Source organism: Sciurus carolinensis, chromosome 3, assembly GCF_902686445.1.
Source record: "Sciurus carolinensis chromosome 3, mSciCar1.2, whole genome shotgun sequence".
Lineage (NCBI taxonomy): Eukaryota > Metazoa > Chordata > Mammalia > Rodentia > Sciuridae > Sciurus > Sciurus carolinensis.
In genome coordinates this window covers 24078750-24104479 of record NC_062215.1, presented here as the reverse complement: position 1 = coordinate 24104479, position 25730 = coordinate 24078750, and the positions used below count along the sequence as shown (strand labels likewise).

Below are 25730 nucleotides of genomic sequence, written 5' to 3'. Positions count from 1 at the left end.
GGCTTCTGGGTAGATACAGGGTCACTGGGATTGGGTTTCTGGGGGTGATGAATATTCATCAGCCTGAGCCAGCCTCTGCTTCTGTTTACTTAGCCGGGAGGGGCCGGGTTTCAGGTTCACCTTGACTCTGGGAGCTGCAGCGGAGCAGGTACCCGCTCCTGCACCTGTTTCTCTTGCACCTGCAGCTGCTCCTACCCACCTCTCCTGACTGAGCCTGGCCTGCGTGGCACCCTGGAGGCACCCTCTCCTCCCCCAGCCTCGCCCTCCCAGGGCAACTCCTCCACTCAGCTCCTTCTCTAGGGAAGGTCTCGCCTTCAGCCGGGAGCAGTCAGGATTACAGGTACAGGCAGAGGGTCAGTGGGTGGGGAAACCAAGGCACAGTCTCTCTTCGGGGCTCCCAGTGCTGCCTCCATGGCTGGCAAGCCCAGCAGGGAGGGGAACCCAGGCGCTGTCTCCTTCCAATCTCATCCCACTGGTCACTTGGAGTCAGTCAATCCAGGCCTCCAACAGAGCTCCTGCTGAGAAAGCCTTGCTCCGAAGCTGTTCTCTATTAACTCTTACTAAATTCAAGCCCACTCCTGTTCCTCCCCCAGCTGGGACTAGGTCTGGTTGTCTGGTAGGTGCACCTCACCTTTCCTATCCAGGCTACTGTAGTGCTATCCAGAGGGCCCATTAGGGGCCCTGCCGAGGGTGGGGGAGGGGTTCTGGGTTTTGTCTCTCAATACAGATTTTGACTCACCCCCCATCATGCCCCCTCCCCAGTCAATGGTTAACTTGTCCCAACTCAGAAGAGGCCAGGCAAGCCCTACAGAGTAGCTCATTGAACATAGGCAGGGTAGTGGGGACTGTCCTGGGGCACCCATGTGCATACCACGGTGCTGGCCACCAAAGGTAGACTGTCCCACGAGGAGTTTTGTGAGCCTAAAGCTGTGCAAACAGCAGAGGTGGAATTGGCATCCTCGGGGGCTGATTTCCATCATCCATGGATTGCAGCGCCCGAGGGCAAGGGCCCAGCCCTCAGCGTGGCCAGCCTGCAGGCTCACCATGTTACCAAATGCTGGGCGTGTGGGAAATGCTGTACCCTGTCCTCACCCCCAGAAAATTCCTGCTGGCCTTCTGGTATCACTTGGTTTCTTTACTCTCCCCCTAGGAGCTGTCACAACCCACTCCTAGGTATCCTGAGAACCAGATCACAACCCTCCCAAACCCAGAAGGTCAGCAGGGTTGAGCATGGTCATATGTCTGGAGATATCTTGCTCTTTGCAATTTTGAGTATTTGGGAAGTTTGGATATCACACCACTCTTGAAAACCAATTCAGATTTTACTGTCTTTTAAGGCCCGCTATTTAAAGATTACTGGGTTATTGTGTGAAGCAAATAATAGTCCTCTTACTTCTCTGCTTTGCAAATTCAAATTCCATATGTTAGGCTTGCCTAAAGGGACAAACACCTGCTTACTGGTATTCAGATGTCCTCCTGAACAGAAGGGGCAGGAAGGCACCCTAGGGAGACTAGAATACAAGTACAGGACACAAGAGCACCAATGACTTGGTGTCTTGGGGCAGGCCCCAAGGCAGGGTATAAGTCTGTCCCTGTTTCTATGGCTTTCTGACAAGTTCCCTGTGAATTGTAGCATCATTTATACCAAGAAGTCAGGCCCGATGGATGCCAACTTGAAATATGGTACCTGTTGAAATAAGCATATTTTAACTGGAACAGGTAGAAGCCCCTTTCTTGCATAGGTCTAAGAAATCCGTGTTAGAGGAGGTTCAGGCACTCGATCATCTTTCCCTGCATTCTCAATTCTTACGCAGCTCCCCATGAGTGATGGTGGAGCCAGGGTACCCACAAAACAGTGACTGGGGCTCCCACAGAGCAAGCGAGCACCCTGTTCCTCCTTCCCTGTCCTTCCCACAGCTCCTTCCAGAGGCCCATTCTGGCACACCAAGTTCTGTGCAGGGTTGTGCTAAGCCCAGGCGGGGCAAGCTGCCAAAGCAAACCTCTCAGGCTGTCCCTTGGTATACTCACCTCTCCAGGGCACCCTGGAAGTATTCTGCCCTAAGTGGGAGCTGCCCAAGGTCTGTCCTTGGCTTCTTTTGCTATTTGAGCCCAGCTGAAGGAGCAGAGTGGGCAATATGGGACTTGCTTCCTGGACAAAGGGGTGGGAAGGAGTTCCCTGAGTGTGTACCAGGGGAAGAGAGTACAGCTATGGAGGAGCAGGAGCAGGAGCAGGAGAAGGAGAAGGAAGCAAAAAGGGCATTCAACTCATTCCCAGGCCATTCCTTTCGTTTTTCCTGAATTTGTTATGTTCCTCCTCTAAAAATATTCGTATCAATGGAAATTCTGGAAATCAGACAACCAAAGGGGAGAAAGCATCCTCTCTTTCTTTTATATAAAGAAAACCACTAATAATCACTTGGCATATTTCTTTGTGATCTTTTTACAAAATAAAGTTAGCAGGGCATGGTGGCCCATGCCTATAAACCCAGCTTAGGAGGAGGCTCACAAGTTCAAGGTCAGTCTGGGCAACTTAGGAAGATCCTGTCTCAAAATAAAAAATAAAAAGGGTTGGGATGTAGCTCAATGGTAGAGCACCCCTGGGTTGGATCCCCAGTACCACACACACACACACACACACACACACACAACATGGCAAAGACTATCAGCTTTTATAAGGAGGTAATATATTAGCTTGGACCTGGGTCACCTGGCCATCTAGCTTTCTGGTATCCCCTGTCTTCTGTACTCACTTCCTGGTGTCCTAGGTGTCCTAAGAACCGGATCACAACCCTCTCAGACCCAGAGATGCCTTTACTTATCATCACTCTGCTCTCTCATCTATCGTCATTCCTCTGGTCTGCTGTCCCCCACTCTTGTCTTACATGCCCCCCAGACATCAATGACACCCAGGCAACTTCATCTTCCAGAACTTCTGCTAGCTCATGCAGCACCTTTGTGGAAATTAGTGAAAGGTGCAGCCTCTGGAGAGGGAGCTCCGAGTCAGGGCACACCATTGTTGAGTGGAGAAGCCTGGATTTCACACCTCTCCCTGGGTATCCTTAGGGAAGGTACAGCCTGTGATGGTCACATCTCTGTGGGCTCCCCTTCGAAGATCTATCCTTATGGTGGGGTGGTGGGGAAAGGAAACCATTCCTTAGTAATCACCACCCTTATTCTTTTATTTTGCAAAGCATGTTTAGCTCTGTATGCAGAGATTAACGGTAGAGCTAAAAGGTAGGGCCGGTGGGGGTAGATAAGGAAACTGAAGCCCAGAGAAGTGATTTGCCAGAGGTCACAAGGCTAGACAGTGCCCAGGACTTCCCACTCCCAGCGGCTGCTCCCTTTCTCCCATGATCCTTTTATTTTGTAAAGGAGGAAAGATGTATTGTGGCTCAGAGTTTCAGGGGTTTTGGTCCCTGTGACTTTGATCATAGGGTTTAGCTGAACATCATGATGGGAAGTGTGTGGTGGAGCAAAGCTGCTCACACCATGGTGGCCAGGAAGCCAAAGGGACTCAGTTCTCCCTTATGAAAGCTCAGCAGCCCCTTCAGCCCTGTTGGTCACTCTGGGAAGGTCGAATTTCTTGGAATATCACAAATTCTCTTTAATTTTCTAAGGCATTCCAAGCAAAATGCACGGAATGTTTCTGTCTGCATGGTCATGGTTTGCCCACTCTGGGCAGCAGGGCCTGGTGGTATTTTGGGAAGGTTGGGCTCTGGTATCCAGGTCCTGCATACACTGTGACTGGGCAAGCTGTTCCAGCGCCTACAGCCCTGAGGGCCTGGAAGGAATGACCTCAAAGCTCCCTATAGCTCTGTAGGACAATGGATGTAGTGGTCCCACAGTCCCTCTGCCTGGCTTAGTGGATTCCCTGTTTTCTTTGGTGCCTCTTACCCTAGACTCTTCTTCCTTTCGCACTTTCCCAAAGCATTATATCACACCACCTACTTGAATCCAGGGTTTCTTTGGCCCTACCTCCAATTCTTTCTTCAACTCTTAAAATAGCCGATGAGGGGGCTGGGGCTGTAACTCAGTGGCAGAGTGCTTGCCTAGCATGTGTGAGGTACTGAGTCGGATCCTCGGCAGCACCACATAAAAATAAATAAATAAAAGTATTCTTAAAAAAAAAAAAAAAAAAAAAAAAAAAAACATAGCCAACGATTGCTGGGTGCCGTGGCCTATGCCTGTAATCCCAGGCAGGAGGCAGGCAGGAGGATCCGAGTTCAAAGCCAGACTCCGCAATGGTGAGGCCCTGCCTCAAAATAAAATACAAAAAAGGGCTGGGCATGTGGCTAGGCGGTTGAGTGCCCCTGAGTTCAATCCCTGGTATCCTCCCCCCCCCACAAAAAAAAAAGCCAGTGATTACTAAAGAGCCTGGAGAGGGCTGATCCAAGACACCCACCGGATTTGCCCACTGACCTTTGTCCCCTTCCCTGCTCTAGCAGGAAGCCTCCCCTCGACTCAGGGAACGTCATGAGCGAAGTTGGTTGGTGGAAGTTGACCTTCCTCCGGAAAAAGAAATCCACGCCCAAGGTGCTGTACGAGATCCCTGACACCTATGCCCAAACAGAGGGAGGCACGGAGACCCCGCGGCCTGACGCTGGAGGCCCCAACAGCAACTTTAACACCCGCCTGGAGAAGATTGTGGATAAGAACACAAAGGGCAAGCACGTCAAAGTCTCCAATTCGGGTCGCTTCAAGGAGAAGAAAAAAGTCCGGGCCATGCTGGCGGAGAATCCCAGCCTCTTTGATGACCGAGAGGACAAAGGACAGTGAAGGGGGCCGAGGAGGCTGCTAGCATCTCCCTGCTCCCTGCCATCAGCCGGATCTGAGACAGGAGCTTGCCACGCTGGCCTCTGGTCATAGCTGAAGCCGTAGGGGCAGTTTGATGCCTGCTGGCAGGAAATGTCTGGGTTTTAAGTTTGGTTTCTGTGCCCCAGCTTTGTGTAAGGCATCTCCTCCTCCCCTGACCACATGGTACTCTTGATGGAAGAGGAAGACTCCCACCCTGGAAGCACAGGCTTCCTAGGAGCCAGGGCAAGGCCTGGAGGGAGGCGAGGATGGCAGGGAGTAGAGAGGAGTGGCAGCCTCATTCCACCTGCCCTGTGAACACAGGGGCAAGGGTCAGTTTGAATTGCTGCTCCTTCTACTTTCTCCACTTGGAACTGTTCCCTGGACCAATCCTTGAAGAGCACATTTTCCAGAAGCCACGTCCATGTGATTGGGGGAAGGGATGGTTTCCTTGGTGCCAGAGGGGGAGATGTTGAACTTGAGCTCACCTCTTAACACAAGTGGTAAACTTCCTGGAACTTTGCCCCAGGTGTGGAGGAGCAGAGGACCTGGTCCCTCCCTGGGAGAGCTGCAGAAGGCCAGACCAGTGATCCCCCAGGTTCCTGCCTTGGCCACCGATGCACAGACCCTCAAAGGGCAACGTCACCAGCTCAAGGAGTCAAACTGGTGATGTGGGTGGGAAAGCCCTGGTAGGAACTGAAAGGAGCCAGTTTTCTCCTCTCCTTCTTCTGTAGTATTTAAGACATGAATCATGGAGCTTTGCATTTTGTTTAAAAAGTAATTGTAGGTTTCTCTTTGTGATAAACAATTCTGCAAAAGCGGAGAACCTATTTCTGCTCTTAGCTTGCATTTATGGAGATGTCTGTTTTTCATGTGCTCAGACTGTTTCTTTGAGCTTCAGGAAGTATCCCCAGATGTGTGAGAATACAGGACTTCTTCGGTCACTAATTTCACCATCAAGCTAGATTAATATGGAGGGAGACAGAAGAAGGAGCTAGTCACACACACCTCAGTGGTTAGTTCCTTCTGGGCAACAGAGAGGCCAGAAAAGTGGGGCAAATTTTTTTAGTGACTGATCTTAAAGTCTCTGTGAGTGGTTTGGTTTGGGATCAGGATTCAAATGCTCATTCCCCTACTTAGTAGTTGGGTGACCTTGAGAACATTTTCTCAAAGATTACTCTGAGCCTCAGTTCCCTCTTCTGTGAAAGGTGCTGTTTTAGCACCTATTTCCCAGGGAGTGGTCCATATGAAATGGCCCATAAGGAGTTCCATAGTAGGTGCTCAGTTAAATACTGGTTTGCCTCCTTTTTTTATTTTTTTTATTTATTTATTTTTTGGGTGCTGGGGATCGAACTCAGGGCCTTGTGCTTACAAGGCAAGCACTCTACCGACTGAGCTATCTCCCCAGCCCCTCCTTTTTTTAATTACAGAATAACAAAGAAATTACCTCATGCCTACAGCTTCAGTTTAAGAATGAGGCAAGAGCTGTCTTCCTATAATGTTTAGGTCAGGCTCTTTTTAAAGCCACAAGACCTGGGAACTGGAATAAAATTGGCCAAATCTCGGGAACTCATGGTGGGAAACAAGGACAGTCCCAGGTAGCCACTGAACTATGTGGCCCTGCACCTTCCAGATCAGCTCCTTGCAGGCGCTGGGCCACCCCACCCCAGAGAACTGCTGCTGGACAAATTTATTGCCAAAACAAACAGAAATGTAAAAGGGGCCTTTGTTAGGTGCCTTACCCAGGCCAGGGGGAACTCAGACGATGAGTGAGGAGACCAGGAGTTGGAGGGATGGAAGGTGGGTTCAGGGGTGCTGCCTTCACTAAGGACTCCTCTCCTCCTGCTTCCCACTAAAATTTCTACTCTTCTCACCGATTTCTCAATCCGTACAGTCTCCCATGGAGAAGCTCAGACCTTCCCCAAATTCATAGTCCTGCCTCCTGTTAATAATTACCATTTATAGAGCACTTGTAACAGGCAGCAGGGCATAAGCATCCCACAAGGCTCCTCATTTAATCAGCTCATCATGGAGATGGGGGCTATTATCCCCATTTTCCAGATGAGTTAGCTGAGGCTCTGGTGAAATCACTTGCCCTGGGTCAGGCACTCACACAGGCAGAGCTGGGTTAGTCCAGTTGGTCTGCGCCCATAACCACTGCCCCTATGGAGCCTTCTACTCTTGATTCGCATCTTCTGGGGGGACTGGAAAAATGAGGCTCAGAACAAAGGAAGAAGCATTGTCAGTGACCTTCTGCAGAAAGGGAGTGGGGAGGAAAATGCGCAATGTCTGGGCCTTGGAATCCTGGGAGGTGAGGGCCACTTGAGGGGGCCGTACAGACTCTGGAACCAACAGGAAAGAGCCAACCAGCCCCCAGGCTGGGTGTGCCCTAGACCCCATACTGTAGGGCCTCCAACGTCAACCCAACTGGGAGATGACAACAGGGCCTGGCACATGGTTCTGCCTATTACTGGTACTGCATTGCCACCTACTCCAAAATCATTGTGACCCCTCTTAAGTAAAAGGGTCTGTAGGCTCCCTGCCCTTTGTGCTGACCTTGTTCACAACCCCCACGAGATCTTCACAGGAATCTTCCAGGGAAACTCCACACATATACCAAGAAGTTGGAAGGCTGGCTGGGGTAAGATGTGGACACTTAGGGAGTCTGAGTCAGGCAGCTGAAAGTTTTCAGGAGACCAGAGGAGGAGGAACTGAGAGTGCAAATATGTGCAGGAGCCGGGAGAGGCTACGGGTTATCGACCACAGTTTCACTGGGACACAACCCAAGTGGAGGAAGGGGGAAGCAGGCCAGGCTGGCTGGAACTGCCCTCCACTGCCCAGAAGGGGCCGACCCTGGGTGGCGAGCTCCCCCTGCTGGACGCCCAACCTGCAAGGTGAGAAACAGGATAACAGTCACGTAAATTCCCCAGCTCCCTTCCTCTCTGAGGCAGGTGGAAGACTGAGGGGTGGAGATCCAGCCAAGTTAAACATTAATACCACACGTGGTTGACAGGCTTTTATTACACACTTGGCACAGCGATTGATGGACAGAGAACTGAAAAGGAACAACCCAGACCAGGCTCGAGGCTGGGAGGTGACACAGCTCCCCCAAACACAGGTGGGGTGCAGGACTTCACACACACACACACACACACACACACACACACACATATGTGCTCATAAAAGTTGCAGTCCATGGCATGAAAAAAGGACCAGGTAGGTAAGGTCACCCTGTAGGTGGCCACAGGGTTAATGTGCCTTCCTTCATTCAGGCTTTAGCAGGGATCAACACAGAAGAGGGCTGTCCTTGGAGGACCCCTGCCAACAACAGAGACTGAAGCCCACACCCACACAGTTAAAGGAAGTGCAGTTTACAGAGCAGCAAGTTCAAGACCAACCAGTGCAAATAATTTTGGCTCCGTCACAGCAAATGTTTACCAGCCTGGTTCCTCCCTGTGGCCAGTAGGCCACTTGGGCAGGTCCTTGATCATCAGGCCTGTGCTCAAGGGAAGCAAATGCAGTTTAGCGCAGAAAACAGACGAGGGTTATGAAAGGTTTACCGACTATGAAGGTGTGAGGCCTTGATTTAGAGGTTGAGGCCAGTGCCTCCAATCACAGGGAGGCTTATAAAAATGCAGCACTGGATTCAGTGGGTCTTGGGTGGGTCTGAGGGTCTGTATCTCTTAACAGACTCCCAAGTGATGCTAATGCTGCTGGTCTGCAGACCACATGGCGAATGGCAAGGATTTAAAACTAGAAGGTCTCACTCTTGGCTGCACAGATTTTCCTGAGGGATGTTGAAGTTCCCCAATACCCAGGCTGCACTCAGATCAGTTAAATCCTCTTGAGGATGGGACCTGGGGAATCAGGATTTCTAAACCTCCCTGGGTAATTCCAATGTAGGAGAAAACCAATGACCTAGGAATTATCTTCAGTAGAGGTGAGGAGTAAGGGAAGGGAGTGTGTGGATAGTCTGAACAGAAAATCTCTCTAATAATTTTATATTTGGAAAATAAATTACGTGCATGTATATACATGTGCGCATGCACGCACACACTAAGTTTCCATAAATGAACGTGGACGGTAAAATTTTTAAAAAATCTTCCTGGCCTGTAAGTAACAAACAGCACATGAACCCCTCTTCAAAATTTCTGATGGGCTAGGATCCAATACTTCTCATGACAGAACACTCACTACTAACAGATGGCCCACTCCAATTTCTCCCCACATGGAGATGAAACTAACTTATCTGAAACTTCTACCTATGCGTCCCTAGGAACTATGAAGAATAAATTTAATCTTATGCATATTGCTATGCTTCAAATAATGGAAGGTAGCAATCAGTGGGAGGTAAATGTTATAAAAATAATCATAAATTAGTTAATGTTCTTTTACTTGTAAATTAATTCTAGCTAGTTTAAGCTGAGGGGGGAAAAAGAAGACAAAAGAAAGAGAATTTATACAGATAGTAGGGTGTTTTGACACAGAAGGAGGAATCACACAGCAGAGGCATGACAAGGGTTGGGGGCAGTGCAGGAATTGCAACGGCAGCAGCCATAGGCTGTTTCTTGGTTGCTATTAATGACTTAGCTACAGTGACTTCCAAGGCTCTGGGTCTCTCCATTTCAAATTTCAAATTATTAACAAAAATATCGGGCTGGGGAGATAGCTCAGCTGGTAGAGTGTTTGCCTCGCAGGCACAAGGCCCTGAGTTCGATCCCCAGTACCGCAAAAAAACAAACAAACAAACAAAAATATCTGATTGGCTAGATTGGCTCAGGTACCTGCACTGGGACCAATCAGTTTGGGGCAATATAATTTACATGGTAATAGATTGAGGTTGGGCACCCTGTTGCCAGAAAGGGAGTCACACCAGCCACCAGCCTTAGGGGGAGCTATTCCAAAAAAATCTGCTGCAAAGTTAAAAAAAAAAAAAAAAAGAACAAATGATTACAGGATTCTCTCGCCTGTGTGATTCTCTATGGCTCAGTTACACTCCACTCCAGCAGCTAATTGAGGCCCGACTGAGTACGGAGAACTCAGAGAAGGAGATCTGGAGAGCCACAGATATAAAGGGTGGGAAGGGAAATGGACTGAGTTTAGAAAAAGGGCCTGGCTTCCAATCCCACACCCTCTTTTAAGCACCTCCCTGCTCCACTCTAGCCAGGAGACTGGTCAAGGTGCAAGTCTCTCATAGAGCCAGCCTTCCTCCCCATGATGAGTCATGGGCCCCAAAGGGGAGTCTTGTGGAGGGAGGTCCCGCCGAAAGACAATCCGGTCGTGCAGCCGGTTGGTTTGGCCTTGCCAGAACTCTATCACCTGCGGGCACAGGATGTAGCCGCCCCTACAAGGAGAAGTAAAGGTTTACTCTCCCACCCTCAACCCCTCACCCCAAGCTCTCTGGCATCCCATGAGGGTTGCTGGGAGAAGCATGTCTATAATTCCACAGACAGGGATCCTGGTGTCCACTTGTGGAGGACAACCAGGCATTACTCACCAGTATTTGGGCTTGGGCACCTCTTGTTCCCGATAGAGCTGCTCCAGTTCCTCATTTTTCTTTCTCAAATACTGTTCAGAAGAAGGAAATGGAGAAAGAGCCAGGCTCAACAATGATTCATTTAAGGACTTACTGATTTTGTGCTCTGGGGTAGGTGCTGGGGACACTTAGATGAACTAGGCAGACAGGAGCATAGTCAACAGGAAGGCCAAACAAAGGAAATTTGTTCCTGGCCAGCCCTCTCTTCCCTAGGGAGAGCATCCTTTTTTCTTTGCCGGAGTCAGAGGGCTCTGGAATCTCCTGGGGATGACCTCTAGGGATGAGCCCAGGTCCCTCACCACCTAGAGGACCACACAGGAACTCCACTCACCTCCCGATCAGGGATCACCGAACTCTGGTGGCTGACCACAGCACCAATCTGGCTGCTCTTGGGGCGGGAGTGGAAGTAGCGCTTGGCCTCCTCCTCAGGCAGCTTCTTCACAGAGCCCTCCACACGCACCTGCTCAAGGATAACCCTGGCTGGGTTGCTTTCAGTGCCACTGGCCCTTCCTACCAGCACAGGGCCTGGTGGTGTTCTATCTATGAGCTGCCTCTCATCTCCTGCCCCAAACAGAGCAGCTGGCTGAGCATTGTGCCCACGCACAGGCAAGACGTGCATCCAGTTGGGGGACCTTCTCTAGGCTCATCCATAAATTTGTTCCCATGAACTCAGTTCACACCAGGCTGTCCCAGGAACACTCACTCACCTGGCGGTTAAGGGGCTCCCAATAGAAGACCAGGGAAGCAAATGGATTAGAGTCCTGGAAATGAAAGAGAATTCATGGATAACCATCAGGACAGGGAGAAGATACTTCTGACATGCAGGGGGAAGGCAGGAGACACGCAGCATGCAGGCCCTCAGCAGATGCATTCAAAGTTATATCTCATTTAAACCTTCAAAGGTAGTCCTACTGTCACAGATATGGAGACAGGCTCAAAGAGTTTGTCATAGTAAGCGGAACAGCTTGATTTAAGCCAATCTGACTCCAAAATGAGGTTTGGGCTGGGAGAAGTGGCACACGCCTGCAACTTTGGGAGGCTGAGACAGGAGGATTACAAATTCAAGGCCAGAATCGGTAACTTAGCAAGGCACTAAGCAACTTAGTGAGACCCTGTCTCAGAATAAATTTTTCAAAAAGGGCTGGGGAGGGGCTGGGGAGATAGCTCAGTCGGTAGAGTGCTTGCCTTGTAAGCACAAGGCCCTGGGTTCGATCCCCAGCACCCAAAAAAAAAAAAAAAAAAAGGGCTGGGGGTTATAGTTCAGGGGCTAAGCACCCCTGAGTTTAATCCCTGGTACCAAAAAAAAAGAAAAGTAAAAACAAAACAAAAACCCCAAAAGTAACAACGAAAAAAACAAGTCTTGGCTATTTCTGTCACTCATAGATTTGTGAGAAATGCATGTGTGGCTGGCATGGACTTGGGCAGGGTTACTCATTTAGGACTCATTCATTGAGTGTACACAGAATGCCAATTTTGTGTCCAACACCAGGAGAGGGACTGCAGGTAAAAGAGAGAAAATAAAAGCAGCCTCCCCATTATTATGTATGACTACAATGCATCAATTAAAAAGTTAAAAAAAAAAAGGATGCAGCCTCTATGCCCACAGAGTTTACTGCTTAGCACAGGAGACAAATATTAATCAAATAATCACACAAATAAACATACAGTCACAAACTGGACAAAAATGGCAGAAAGGAAAGTTGCAGGTTAAAATGACAGCCAACAGCTTCAGAGCTGACTCGGCATAGGAGTCAGGAAGGTTCCCCTGAGGAGGCAACGCTTGGGCTGAGACCTAAAGGAACAGCAATGAATTAGGTATCTGTCAGGTGACAGCAGTAGGGATGGTTTGTTCATTCTCCGGAAAGAGACCACAAGTGCGAAATCTTTAGGCGGGAAGAAGCCTGAGCTTGGGAGGACTGGTTGTGGGTGGGAGGCATGAGAAGGCCATGCAGGCAAGGGTGGAGGCTGGGGCTGGAGGCCCTGGGAGGATTGACCCTGGACCCTCACCAGCTCTCTTCCTTTTCGACTCTCGTAGTTAGTGAAGAAGCGGAAGCCATCCTTGCCAAAGCCCTTCAGCAGCAACATGCGGGCAGAGGGTTTTCCGTCTCTAGGGGCACACAGCAGAGTGCTATGGTGAGAACCCATTTCATTTGCTTTGATCCTCCTTCCCACTAGATGCCTGAGCATCCGCTCTGTTATGCCTGCTTATTTGGCTCTCAGGCAACCCACTCGCATGTGCCCCTAGGGATTTGTCCTGGGGGTACAAATATGACACTACTGCCTGGAGCCCTGTCATAGACTGACTGTCTATAAAGCCATATGTTGAAGCTCTAACCTCCCAAGTGACTGTATTTGGAGACAGACCTTTAGGGAGGTCATTAATGTTAATTGAGGGGGGAGGGGGCCCTAATCCAATAGGACTGGCATCCTTTAAGAGGAGAGAGACACAACAGAGCCCTCCCACTGCATATGCGAAGGAACCGCGTGAGGACACAGTGAAAAGGCAGCTATCTACAAGCCACACAGACCAGTCTTACCAGAAACCAAGCCTGAAAACACCTTGATTTTGGACTTTTAGCACCCAGAACAGTGAAAAATAAACTTCTGTTGCTTCAGTCACACAGATCTAGTACTTTGTTATGACAGCCCTAGCAAAATAAGGCTCTAGGAACAGGGATCAACAATAATGCCACCAACCAGTGCCTAGGGATCATAGAAGGAGTTATTATATCAGACGCTCTGCACAGAGCTCTGAAGCATACCCAGGGAATAGAATAAGAGTCCTTCCTTTAAGCCTTGCGCTTCAGTGAGGGGGTAAAAGATAAGTTAAATTATAAGTTAATATGAGATGTGTCAAAGGGTATATGATCCATTGTCAAAAATGAATGATAGAACTAAGTACTGTGCTAGGTTTCATGACAGGGACAGAGCTTCATGGAGTGATCCCATCTTGAAGAACAGATGGGGCTTGGGCAGATAGGGAGAGAGGCAAGGGTTTGTGTAAGGGAACATCAAGGGCAGAGATACACAAGGCACTCCCTAATCACTGAAAGGGAAGTTAATGACCTGGTCTTTGGTTTACCAGTAAGGTTTGGTTTACTGAGGCCCAGAGAGGTTCAGTAACTTGCCTATGTCATACAACATTTTATAACAAAGGCAGAACCATAAAGTTGGCTTTTATTGAGTTGCGAACTTTCTAAGTTTCCAATTTCATCTGTACCCATCCACGTGGGACCCAGGATATGCCCACCTGGTGCAGGTAGCCAGACACATGGCATTGGCTTCCCCGATGTCAGGACACTGAACAGCCTCCTCAAACCAGGAAGCAAACTGCTTCATGGGGTCCAGAGAGGTCAGATGAGTTTCTTCAAATGCCTGGGAAGTGAGTTTTATTCCATTTAATAGACACATATAGTGCTTACTATGTACCTGGTACTGAACAAAGCACTATTCTTTTTCTGTAGTTTTGGGGATTGAACCCAATGGTGCTCTACCACTGAACAACAACCCCAAACCCCTTGTTTTTATTTCTTATTTTGAGACAGGGTCTCACTAAGTTGCCCAGTCTGGCCTCAAATTTGCTATTCTCTTGCCTTAGCCTCCTGAGATTACAGGGTGCCACTACTGGCAGCTCCTTTAGTCCTCACAACAAAAAACAATACCCAGGGAAGTTAAGTTCTATGCCCTATCTTATAGATGAGAAAACACATACAAAGTCTAAAAGACTTGCTGGGTCCCACAACTAGTAAGGAATGAATCAGGGTCTCAGGATGTCAAAACTCCCTGCATATCAGAATTACCTGGGGAGCCTAAAAAAGGATTGATTCCTGCATTATCCACCCCCCGGAACACACAATGAATTCTCATGCAAGTAAGTCTGAGATTTAATAAAACACTGCATATTTAACAAGCATTTCTAGAAATGCTCACATGCAACCAGATGTAGTAACCATAACTCCGGATCCCTGGTTCCAAAACAATTCTTTTGTTCCCAGTCTTGAGAAGGTCAAGGAGGTAAGCAGAAGGTGCTGAGGGAAGTAAGTGCTGGGAACTTCTCCCTCCTCCTTATTTAACTTATAAGGTGTTTCATCACTGTTGTAACACTTATCACCCTTACATGGCTGTTGTAAGCACATTGAAGTCCACAGTATCCTTGTGAGGTAAGTACTATCACTTTACGGGTGAGGAAATTGAGTCCCAGAGAGGATGAGTGCATTGCCCAAGGTGATAGGTACATCCAGTAAATGGCTGAATTCCAACCCTGATGGGCTTCAAAGTTTGAGCTCTTAACAACTAGGATGAGCTTCCTCCTGAACCCACCTTCATTCACGTCTCCCCTGAATCCCTCCCCGGTGGTCGTCTCTGAATCCCGCTTCTCCCATCAGGGTGGCCCCTCGCCCTTGCCCCACTCGGGGCTCCTCCAAACCCTCCTCTCGGTAGATGACTCCGCGGCCCCCTTCTCCCGCCCCTGGGGGAGGCCCTGCCCGAGCAGCGCGGCGGCACCTCTCGGTCCCCGCGGTAACTCTTGCGCATCGGTCCCAGGTCCATGACAGCTCCGCGACTACACAGGTGACGGAGGTAGCCCGGCCACTTAGCAGGTCGCCCGAACGTCACAGTGACGCCCCGCAGTCCGCACGTCATGGGGACCGCTGGTCACGTGATCTGGCGTCGCCTAGCCCTGGGTTCCTTTGGGTTCGGAACCAATTTCTCAGCCTGGGCGTCTAACTCGGGAAGGAAGGATTTGCTAGAGACCCAGACGAGCTAACAGGTATTAAGTCCTCGGAGCCAATGGGTGTCCAGGATCGGAGGAGGGAGACAGACAAGGAGAGGTCATTGGTTGGAGTTTTTCAGGAGCAAGGCCAATTAGAGAGCGAACAGAGGAACCCAGGGGCCAATAGGCAGCGCCTCTGGGGGCGGGAGCAGAGAGACAAGGAAATGCTGTCACCGCCGTTAACACGCACGTGGAGGTTTGTTAAAGGTATAGGGACTGCAGCAGTCCAGGCGGGGAGCAGGGGAGGACTCCCTGCGGGCTTGAGGAGAGTGGTCAGTAATAAGTGGAAGCCCCATCGTAGGTGACTGGACGCGAGCTTTGGGCGGAAGTATTACCTGGAAGGGGAGGTTGGTGGACTGGGAAAGAAAAAATGGAATATGGAATTAGGTGTCAGACTCTGAGGCAAGATGAATTGGGGCAATCTAGTTGGAGGAAGATTGTGGCTTGAGAGTGGGAGAGGTTGAAACAACTTATGGATCATACACTTGCTGTGCGGTAGGGATGGGGGTGGAACTCTGGGGGCTGAGGAGGTGCACGGGGGTCTGGAAGAGACTAGGTTGAGAAGGAAGACAACTGAATGGGAAAGAAGAGTGAAATTTGGGGTCAGGCCATCCCAGATCAGATCCCTCTACCTGTTCTAGCGCTGATCACCCTTCCTCCTGCCTCATTTCTCTATCCTGCTGTCTTTGTTCATGGTATCTCCTATCTAATTGCACCAAAGTTTATACTAGCCAGTGTTCTATTAGATGAGAGGTTGTCGTTTTCCCCTCTTTCCCACGCCTCTCCCACCTTGGCTGTTTCCCCCTTTCCACATTTTGCCTTTCCTAGGTAGTCAGGGTCATCCTTAAGTCATTGCCAGCAATATTCAAGGATATAGGGGAGCAGGTGACTGTGCAAAGCCACTTCCAGGCTGTGTACATAAGACTGAGAATTGGGAAACCTGCCAGTGCTCATCCTAGCTTTGACCTGGCTGGGACAGCCTGGGGTTGAGGCCACCATCATCTGGAAGGGTTCCTGCAAGAGCCATCTAGGCAGGTACCTAGTATGGTGCCAGGTAAGAGGAACTCCCTGGCCTGCCCGCATGCCTGCATTGGATACCTAACATCCTTTATTACGCATTATGGCTTGAGCCAAATAGAATCTGGAAGACACATTTGCTACAAAGAAATTAGACTGTCTCACAACTTAATGATATTAATCTTTGGATTCTCCACTGGTTGGGTTTTTTGGTGCCACCATCATTTTCCTCCAGCATGATTGAGAGGTTGTTGACTAGACTTACTTTCTTGCTGAAGTTGCCTTTCCAATATGTCTTATAATTAGCATCCTTCATGGGGCCATGCTCTTTTTGCACTCCTGGATGACTGCTACCCTGGATCTGGATTCTAATGGGCACCAACATTAGGATCATTTCAGTAGTTTGCTTAAAAACCAAGAACTACCAGGCACGGTGGCACACGTCTGTAATTCCAGCTACCCTACAGGTTGGAGCAGGAGGATTGCAAGTTCAAGGACAATCTGGGCAGTTTAACAAGATAAAAAAATCTCAAAATAAAAAATAGGTGGGGCTGGGGGATGTAACTCCATGGAAGACCACCCTTGGGATTTATTCCTAGTATGGCAAAATAGTTGCAAGTACTTAAAAGATGTTTCCGTAAGGTAAGAGGAAGCAAAAACAAGGGGGCGCACAGTCCAGAAAGGTCAAATAAAGCGAGCAGACGTTGGATTTGTCTTAACAAGTGTTTGCCAGATGGACAATGGAACAGGCATTCAGAAGAGGAAAGATGGTGAGTAAAGGCATGACACACTGGGGAACGGGGAGGAGGGTGCTGCTGCTGGAGCCAGGCAGTCAGAAACAAGCCAAATGAGCCATAGGGGCCCTGTGCTCCTTGCTGGAAGACTCACCATGAAGGTGGTGAGGGCCAGATTTTTTTTTTTTTTTTCCTGTACTGGAAATGAAACCTAGCGGTGCTCTACCACTGAGCTGCATTCCCAACCCTTTTAATTTTTTTGATACAAGGGCTGGCTACAATGTCAAAGCTCACTTTGAATTTACAATCCTCCTGCCTCAGCCTCCTGAGTCTCTGGGATTATCGGCCTGTGCTGCCACGCCCAGCGTGGGCCATACTTTTAATACACAATGATTCTGTGTTGAACCAGACTCTAATTCTGGATATTTATTATTTATTTAAGACCAGATGGGCAGGAAAAAAGTGCTAGATTCTGACAGCCTCTCTCTTCCTTGGCAATTATGAAGAAGATTCGCAGCTGATTCTTTTTTTTTATTTTCCCTTTGTCTTGAAGATAATAAGTAGGCTTGTGTTGTGCTTTTCCATTTAGTTGGATTTGGTGTCTGGATCACTAAGCAGCCTGGCTGCTGGCTGTGACTGCTACTGATGCAATCCCTGGCAAGGGTTTTCTGAGTGGGAGAAATGAAAAATTTTTTTTTTTTTTTTTTTTTTTTGGTACCGGGGATTGAACCCAGGGCACTTAACCACTGGGCTACATCCCCAGCCCTTTTTTGTATTTTCACTTAGAGACAGGGTCTCACTGAGTTGCTAAGTGCCTTGCTAAGTTGCTGAGGCTGGCTTTGAACTCACAATCTTCCTGCCTCAGCTTCCTGAGTTGCTGGGTTTATAGGCATGCACCACTGCACCTGTTGAGAAATGAATTTTTTATTGGTACTGCTTTTTCTTTCTTTCTTTCTCTCTCTCTCTCTCTCTCTTTGTCTCTCCCTCTCTTTCTTTTCTAGTTGTCGAACCCAAGGATGCTTGTTCTACCACTGATACATTTTATTTTGTTTTTTATTTTGAGACAGGATCTCGTTAAATTGCCCAGCCTGGCCTTGGACTTTCAATCCTCCTATCTCAGCCTCTTGAGTTGCTGGGGTATGGGCATGCACACCATGCCAGGCTGATACTGCTTTTTCTTTAAAACTTTGCCATATCCCCCAACTTTGTAATACCATTAATCTTTCCATGAGAAAGGCTTGCGTGAATAAAAATATGTTGCAAAATTTCATTATACAGAGAGTAATACTGCTTTCTCAATATGAAACAAAGAAGTCTGTACTGGGAACTATGCCTTACCTGTTTCCTTCTAATGCTTTTGCATTTCTTTTCTTTTAATTATTTATGTGTATATATATATATATATATATTAGTTGTTGATGGACTTTTATTCATTTATTTATATGTGGTGTTGAAAATCGAACCTAGTGCCTCACACATGCCAGGCAAGTGCTCCATCACTAAGCCACAACCCCAGCTCCTGCATTTATTTTCTTAAACCATGTTTTTCTTTAATTAGCTGATGGGATTACTAGGTTTCCATTTTATTTTATTGATTGGATTTATGTTTTGGAACCTGCCTCTAGTGACCAAGTGGATGATTGGCAAGGGAGGGTAAGGCTGGTGGCAAGGAGTTGCTGCCCAGTGTTGTCTAGGTAGACACTGGGACAGGTATGGCTGACGCATGAATGTTAGGAGGGAGTGTGGAGAGGAGGGATCACTCACTGGCTTTTGGCAACGTGGGCGGTGCTGCTAATTAATTGGGGCATGTTGGAGGAAGGAGTTTGTGGGGAAAGAGGAATTCCTTAGCATACCTCTTGTGGGACACCCATGTTTGGTCAGGTTGGATGGTGGAGTTTGGAGCTTAGGGGAGAGGTCAGGCACTGTGTCACAAGTGGAGGTACAAATGAGATGTTTGCTATAGAAATACAGCCTTGCTGAGGGCAGAGGTGGGAAGTTACCATCAGGAGCCAGGGAGGCAAGAGATAAATCTTTTTTTTTTTTTTTTGGGGGGGGTGCTGGGGATCGAACCCAGGGCCTTGTGCTTACAAGGCAAGCACTCTACCGACTGAGCTATCTCCCCAGCCCCGAGATAAATCTTTAAATGAGCAGCTTCTTCATATCTAACAAAGGGGTCCTAGTATCCCCAAGGAGCAGACATTTTTGTTCATGAAGAAGCCATCACTTCATGAAACTGGACTGATTTAGGCATCATGAACCTCTGAAGTGGCACTTGAAGCCATAGGAAGGATGAGAATATCTAGAAGGGAGAGGACAGGGGAGAGGTCCAAAGAGTAATGAGGCTGGTGAAATAGAGACTCAGCTTGCCAAGAGGAGGTCCTAGGACAGGCACAGGGTTGTGCTGGAGGCCCAGGGCTCAGATATTTCTTAACCTTGGGGTGAACTCAGCTTGGAGTCCCTGAGGTAGTGACACCAGGAGACCCTGAATGGTGGGTGCTTGGTTCCTTGCCAGCTTGTGCCTGGGCTCTGAGTAGGTTATCCTGGGCCCAGAGAGGGCTAGGACCTCTGAAGCCTGCTGTGGGATGAGAGGAGGCTGAACCTTGTCCATGCCCTGCCTGTGGTCCTTTGTGGTTAACCCCTTCATGTGCTCCCAGATTGCTTCCCAAATCCATTCTGAAGTGTTCATTAGTGCGACTGATATTATGGTGCAGCGTGGGAGCTTCTTCATGGGAGAGATCACATCTCTTACTTTCTCTGGCTCTTTCTTAAGATTCCAGCCGATAGGGTGTGCTCAGGAAATGCCGATCTGTACCATAATGCATAAATTGCTTTTGTTAAGCTTCTCTGTAGAGTGGGGGGCTAGGCATGGTGAGTGGGGCCTGGGGTGATTTTGCACCTGGTGAGAGCAGGGAGCGCCTGTTTGTGGATTGGAGGGATGTTAAACCTCCAAAGGCCTAGTGAATTCCATCCGTCTCAGTCCCTGGCACAGCTGCTTTGGTAATACTGCCATCCTTGTAGGTGGAGGCCAAGTGGTGGGTTTCCAGGCAGACCCGGAAGATGGGATCTGGCAGCCTCTTCTTTGGGTAATCCTGGTGGCTCTTTGCATTTGGCCTGCCGGTTGTCAGCTCTCATTTCCTCTTGGCCCAAGATCTCTGTGAGCAGGCTCCTGACCTGAGTCCCTGTCACCAGAGACTTGCCCTCTTCTCACCCACAGCTCTGTTCCTTGTTTCCTCTTCCCAGCACACCTCTTCCCTCTTCTACTTTGCAAGGGCCTCTTCACCTAGGAAACCCAGCTGACACCTGTCCTGCGATTACTGAGCTTTCTTTCTTTCTTTCTTTTAATTTTTTTTTTTAGTTTAGTTGGACACAATACATTTATTTTATTTATTTATTTTTTTGTGGCGCTAAGAATCGAACCCAGTGCCTCACACGTGCTAGGCAAGCGCTCTACCACTGAGCCACACCTCCAGTCCCTGTGGCTTCTTTGGTGGTCAGTCACACATTGTCTCTGAATTAAGTAAGATCTCACCCCAAATTAGGCTCCCTAGAATCTGTGTGGCATTAGTTACAAGCCCCCGATGGATCCAGGGACCTGAGATGCTACAAGTGGCTCCTTGTGAGGGACAGGGCAAGGGGCAGCACAAAGGTGGGCTGTGACTGGCAAGCTCTGCCTGCAGCAGGTGCCCATGCCTCAGTCCCAGACTCTCTGGATCCTAGTCACCCATCGCACTAGCCCTCTCTTTACAGGGTGGATTGTCCACTCTGATTGTGAAACTGGCTGGGTGATCTTTTTCCATCTGCTTTGATTTTCACTTGTATGTTGTACTCCATTTCTTTCTTTCTTCTTCTTCTTCTTTGTCTTCTTTTTTTTTTTTTTGAAAGGGGGTGGGGTAACCAAGGATTGAACCCAGGGTTGATTAACCCCTGGGCCAAATCCCCAGCCCTTTATTTTTTTATTTTTTTTTTATTTTTTTTATTTTTGGTGCCCAGGATTTAACCCAGGAGCACCTAACCACTGAACCACATCTCCAGCCCTTTTAAAATTTTTTTATATTGAGACAAGTTCTTACTAAATTGCTGAGGTTGGCTTTGAACTTGTGATCCTCCTGCCTCGGCCTGCCAAGTTGCTGGGATTACAGGTGTGTACCACCACACCTGGCCCTTTTTATTTTTTATTTTGAGATAGGGTCTCACTAAGTTGTTTAGGGCCTTGCTAAGTTGCTGAGGCAGGTCTCAAACTCAACGATCCTCATGCCTCAGCCTTCCAAGTGGTTGAGATTACAGGGACTCGCCACCATGCCTGACTATATTCCATTTCTTGATTTACTGAAAAGTTACACCTATGGTAGAAAGATTTCCCATAATCCCTTCACCCAGCTTCCCCTAGTGTTAAGATCTTACTAAGCATAGCACAGTTGTTAAAAACATGAAATTAACAGTGACACACTGCTAACAACTAAACTACAGGGTTTATTTGAATTTTACCCCCGCCCCCAACTGAAGTCCTCTTCCTATTCTGAGAGCCAGTCTGTCTTCTCACATTGCATTTGGTGGTCTTGTCCTCTTAGTCTCCAGGCTGTGCAGTTCTCAGTCTTTGAGCTCTGCTGCCTACACTCCCCCACTTAGGAATGAGTATGGAGCCAGGTGGGGTGGCGTGCACCTCTAATCCCAGCGGCTCTGGAGGCTGAGGCAGGAGGATCACGAGTTCAAATCTCAGCCTCAGCAATTTAGTGAAACCCTGTCTACAAAAAATAAAAAGGGCTGGGATGTTTCTCAGTGGTTAAGCACCACCCTGGGTTCAATCCCTGGTACCAAAAGAAAAAAAGAATGGGTACGCAGTGTGCAGATAGAGGCAGCCACATCACTCTGGGAATGATACTGCAGACCTGGTTGGAGACAGGACTGAAGATAGGGTTACCTTGGGCAGGGGAGTTTTCTGGAGGTCTGTGTACACTGCAAAGTCTCTGCTATGTTCCCTTTCTCCTGTGGTTAAGGAAGATGCTGCTGACCTGTGTGTGTGTGTGTGTGTGTGTGTGTGTGTGTGTTGTGTGTCCATTGTATGAAATGGGACTGTTTCCTGAACCCAAATCAGTGTCCATCAGCTGGGGAGGCCAGGGTGTCCCCTGCTGTGACCTCCCAGACATCACCAATCCATGATTTTTTTTTTTCTTTTTTTTGCAGTATTGCAGATTGAACCCAGGAGCGCTGTACCACTGAGCTACATCCACACCCAGTCTTTTTATTTTGAGCCTTTTTAATTTCTCACTATGTTACTAAGATTGGCCTTAAATTTGCCATCCTCCCTGTCCAGACTTCTGAATCCTAGGATTACAGGCATTCACCACTGTGCCTAGCTCCTGCTGTTTTCTTTTTAAACAATTGAGCCAACATTTAAAGATTGGGAGACTTCACACAAAACTTCATGTGTTAAGTCAGCTTTCCAGAATTACACCTGACTGAAAACCTGAGATAATCAACTTAACTTTTTAAGTTAAGGAAAGGTTGCTGGGTCTGGGGGGGCTGAGGCAGGAGGATTACAAGTTTCAGGCAAGCCTCAGCAATTTAGCAGGACCCTAAGCAGCTTAGTGAGACCCTGTGTCAAAATGGAAAAAATAAAAATGACTGGGAATGTAGCTTAGTGGTAAAGCACCTCTGTATTCAATTCCCAGCACCAAAAAAGGGCAGGGGTACTAGGGTATTAACTCAGTGGTAGAGTGCCCTTGGGTTCAGTCCCCAGTCCTGGGTGGCAGGGAGTTGAAGGGTGGGGAGAAAGAAAAAGGAGTTTAGTTCAGCTCAGTTTTGGAGGTTTCAGTCCATGTTTGGATGGCCCTGTTGCTTTAGGCCTGTGCTGAGGCAGTAGATCATGGTGGGAGCACATGATGGAGGAAGCTGCTTAATTCATGGTGGCTAGGAAGGAAAGACAGGGGAAGGAAGGGGTCGGAGCCCCAATATTCCCTTCAAGGCCTTGCACCAATGAACTAACCTCCTTCCACTGTGCCTCCTAAAGGTTCTACCACCTCCCAATAGCACCACAGACTGGACCAAGCTTTCAACACATGGACTTTTTGAGATATTCAAGATCCAAATCATAGCACTCCACATGTCTGGCCTCCTTAAAAAATCAGGAGAGTTGGCATTTTGCACAGCAACAACTGGCAAAAACCAAGTTAGGGACACCCAGTTGGTGGAGTCTGTATCCCAGTTTTTGGTTTTTGTTTGTACTGGGAATCAAACCCAGGGCCTTGGACATGGTAGGCAAGCACTCTGCTACTGGCTACATCCCCAGCCCTGTGTGTCCCAGTGTTATAGTCATTTACTCCCCAATATTTCATTTACCATGGTGCTTGCTGTTTTCCTTACAGTTGAAAACTGTTCCCCTTCTGGTCCTGGAAGCTGCTGAGTGCAGTGGGCTAGTGTTTAACTGAAGTACATGACAGCTGGAGAAGAAGTCCTCCACCCCAGTGGCTATGGGGGCCTGAAGTGTGCCCCAGGAAGGTCTGGCTAGGAGAGTCTGGAATGAGTGAGGTAGGGCAGGAAGCAGTCAGCCTTCAAGGGAGGGGAGGAGGAAGGGGAGGGCTCTCAGACCACAGCTCATTTCCAAAGGATGCCAAGGAGTTAGGTCAGTTTCTTCACTGGAACCACAGGGCACAGGCCTGGGAATCAACTCCCAGGTAGAATAATTCTTTGTGCCCAAGAACAAAGCTGAGGAAAATATGTGGCAGAAAGAAACCAGTTTGTTAATACATCTCTTCTCTTCACCAATCCCCTCCTTCAGAACATGCAAGGCAGTTTTCCAGCTATGCAGCCACACACTTCCCCCTGGCTGTCAGAGCAGTGAGGAGACGCAGGGCCAATGGGCTGAGGAAGAGGTTCTATGCCAGGGTCCATTCAGCTGCTGGTCTAGTATTGCCCAGAAAGCTTGAAGTGATCACAGGCAGAGAACCTGAATCCATGAGATATTTGCCCTTTTTATTTTTTTAGTCATGTGAGGTCGACTGGCTCTAAAAGAAAAGCTGTTTTCTAGCAGTGCAGGTGACTGGTGACAAAGGCAATGGACAGCTCAAAATGAGCCTCATCACTCCTGAACAAGATTGCCATCCTGGCTGTCCTGAGGGCGAGTAGAAAGCACATTCTGCTCTCTGCATGCTTGAGATGACTCGCCTTTCCCTTCAGCCCCGGATGCTCTGCTCTTCAGGCCCCAAAGAGGCTTAAATATTGGCTCCAATCTTCAGCTGCATAATACCACAACCCCCGACTTCCTCCCCAACCCGCCCCCCACACAAAAAAATCCCCACCAAAATTTTAGATCTGTAGCCCTTGCTAAAACCAAAAGGCGTCCACCAACTGACTGCCCTCCCTTGGATGCTGGGTGAGGGGACAGAAGAAAAACAGAATCTATGGTCAGCCAGGGTCCTCTTTTAGGAAAAGCTGGGCTCACAGGCCTCTGGCTGTGGGCCCTCTGAGGAACCTACGTGGTCCTCTACCTTGGGAAGGGCCCTTAGTCCTTGCGGAAACTGTTTTCCAGACTCTGAGCCTTTTGGAAGTGGCTGAGCCAGAGTCTTGGCTCTTCTCCCTAAACTTATTAATGGGCTGTGAGGCCAAAGCTTCTCCCTCCAGGGACTGAGTGAGGGGGGGAGTCAGCTTGCTGGGAGGGAGTGCCTGCTGTAACTTGTCTCTGTGGCACCTGCTCTATGGCAGAAAGGAAAAACAAACACTGTAGGCCCTGGCCTCTGGAGGTCCCTGGAGACGCTTGCTCTGGGGACTTCACTGTGAAGCACACATGGCTGCAGCCCCTGGGCAAGGTCCAAAGGCTCCCTCTCCTGGAGTCCCTTTCTGAGCCCTCCAAGGCAAAACACAAAGGAAGCCAAACTGCCAAGGTGCAGATTTTGCCTCAGGCAACTAAATTTATTAGCAAGAAAAAATTTTTGTCAGCCCAGCACTGACCAACAAAGTACATTGTTAATAAAGGATAACAAATCTGTCACTTAATTCATAAAACATACCTCAAGCAGTTACAACTAAAAATAAAGTTGGATTTTTGTTTAATTTAAAAGCCTCAAAAATAACAAGCAATATGTTTTTTAAAACATGTAGTAGACACAATCGTCTATTATACAATATACACTGTACACAGCTGAGCTTGGGGGACAGGTGAGATGAGGGGAGAGGGAGGAGGTTCAGGATGGAAGTGTTTTTGAGTTGAAATGCTGTTTCACTTAGAAAAGAGGACTGCTAGAGTGAGAAAAAAATTCATATGCTCATCATTGCCCCCCCAAATCCTAAACTGAAAGCAGGCATGGGGGAGGTGGCTACAAAGGAAAGGAAGAAGGGAGCAATTAAATAAACGTCCTTAAAGCACACACAATACACAGTGTTCATCATCTGAAGTAGAGAGTATAAGGCAACGTTCTCCATAGAAAAAGGGGAGAGGAGGAGTCCACGGTGTCTGACTTTTTAAATAGGAAGTTGGAATGTCTGGAGGAGAGCCGTGGCAGGGCTGGGCAGTGGAGTGGAGGAGGCCTCCTGAGTCTCTGCAAAGGTGGGTGCCAGAGGGAGGCTGGGTGCAGGGCACCGGGGCATCCCAAGTGGGTAGTGCGTGGGGCAAGGAGGCACAGGAGTGGGGGAGGCATGGCACAATGGGACTCCGGCAGTGTTGGGAGTGTTGGGGGCAGGGAACAGGGCAGGGGTGGGCTCACTTTGCTCCTCGACGGAGTGAAATGCATGTTTTTCCTTTGGAAATAAGGGTTCCCATGCGTCCTGGTTTAGAACGTCTCATTGGGCATGGCCACTGCCCATGGTCTGGGCAGGCCGGGAGCTCGTGGTGGGAAGGAAGGGCCAGGGCAGAGCCAAGGGACTTCAGAAGGAGAGCATGGGGAGCAGG

The 25730-nt window shown here is 48.7% G+C and overlaps 3 protein-coding genes and 1 long non-coding RNA gene across 11 annotated transcripts in view; 2 read left to right on the top strand and 2 right to left on the bottom strand.

The window, feature by feature from the left end:
* The first annotated feature begins 97 nt into the window (after positions 1-97).
* On the top strand, positions 98-6105 carry Prr15l (proline rich 15 like). 2 transcript variants are annotated; one of them, XM_047545862.1, is made up of 2 exons: positions 98-340; positions 4443-6105. In XM_047545862.1, the coding sequence occupies exon 2, from the start codon at positions 4474-4476 to the stop codon at positions 4774-4776; it is 303 nt and encodes a 100-aa protein (XP_047401818.1). In that variant the 5' UTR covers positions 98-340; positions 4443-4473; the 3' UTR covers positions 4777-6105. The 2 variants fall into 2 exon arrangements, with proteins under 2 accessions (XP_047401818.1, XP_047401819.1); XM_047545863.1 differs by having other exon boundaries at positions 99-340; positions 4446-6104.
* Positions 6106-9550: 3445 nt separating this feature from the next.
* On the bottom strand, positions 9551-15094 carry Pnpo (pyridoxamine 5'-phosphate oxidase). 2 transcript variants are annotated; one of them, XM_047544371.1, is made up of 7 exons: positions 14831-15091; positions 13578-13702; positions 12335-12434; positions 11035-11088; positions 10659-10787; positions 10289-10359; positions 9551-10135 (listed from the first exon to the last, which is right to left on the bottom strand). In XM_047544371.1, the coding sequence occupies exons 1-7, from the start codon at positions 14966-14968 to the stop codon at positions 9967-9969; spliced, it is 786 nt and encodes a 261-aa protein (XP_047400327.1). In that variant the 5' UTR covers positions 14969-15091; the 3' UTR covers positions 9551-9966. The 2 variants fall into 2 exon arrangements, with proteins under 2 accessions (XP_047400327.1, XP_047400328.1); XM_047544372.1 differs by lacking the exon at positions 10659-10787 and having other exon boundaries at positions 14831-15094.
* A 163-nt stretch (positions 15095-15257) lies between these two features.
* Positions 15258-25730, top strand: part of LOC124979743 (uncharacterized) — a 35283-nt gene continuing 24810 nt past the window's right edge. The window contains exons 1-2 of one of the 4 annotated variants that reach the window (XR_007107677.1): positions 15258-15305; positions 16758-16885. This is a non-coding gene — a long non-coding RNA (uncharacterized LOC124979743). Of the gene's footprint in view, positions 15306-16184; positions 16886-25730 lie in introns of those variants that run through there. The other 3 variants (XR_007107679.1, XR_007107676.1, XR_007107678.1) reach the window with 3 other exon arrangements.
* The window catches only part of Sp2 (Sp2 transcription factor), a 27327-nt gene continuing 26324 nt past the window's right edge, over positions 24728-25730 (bottom strand). For all 3 annotated transcript variants that reach the window (XM_047544369.1, XM_047544368.1, XM_047544370.1), the window contains one exon: positions 24728-25730. This exon is cut by the window's right edge and continues 232 nt beyond it. The gene's annotated coding sequence lies outside the window, so the exon portion shown is untranslated.

Coding starts and splice junctions, on each gene's coding strand:
- Pnpo (XM_047544371.1), bottom strand. CDS start 14,968: ATGACGTGCGGACTGCGGGGCGTCACTGTGACGTTCGGGCGACCTGCT. Junction 11,089..12,334: donor GTCGAAAAGGAAGAGAGCTG/GTGAGGGTCCAG, acceptor TTTCATTTCCAG/GACTCTAATCCATTTGCTTC. Junction 10,360..10,658: donor CGGTGATCCCTGATCGGGAG/GTGAGTGGAGTT, acceptor TCTTCTGAACAG/TATTTGAGAAAGAAAAATGA.
- Prr15l (XM_047545862.1), top strand. CDS start 4,474: ATGAGCGAAGTTGGTTGGTGGAAGTTGACCTTCCTCCGGAAAAAGAAA.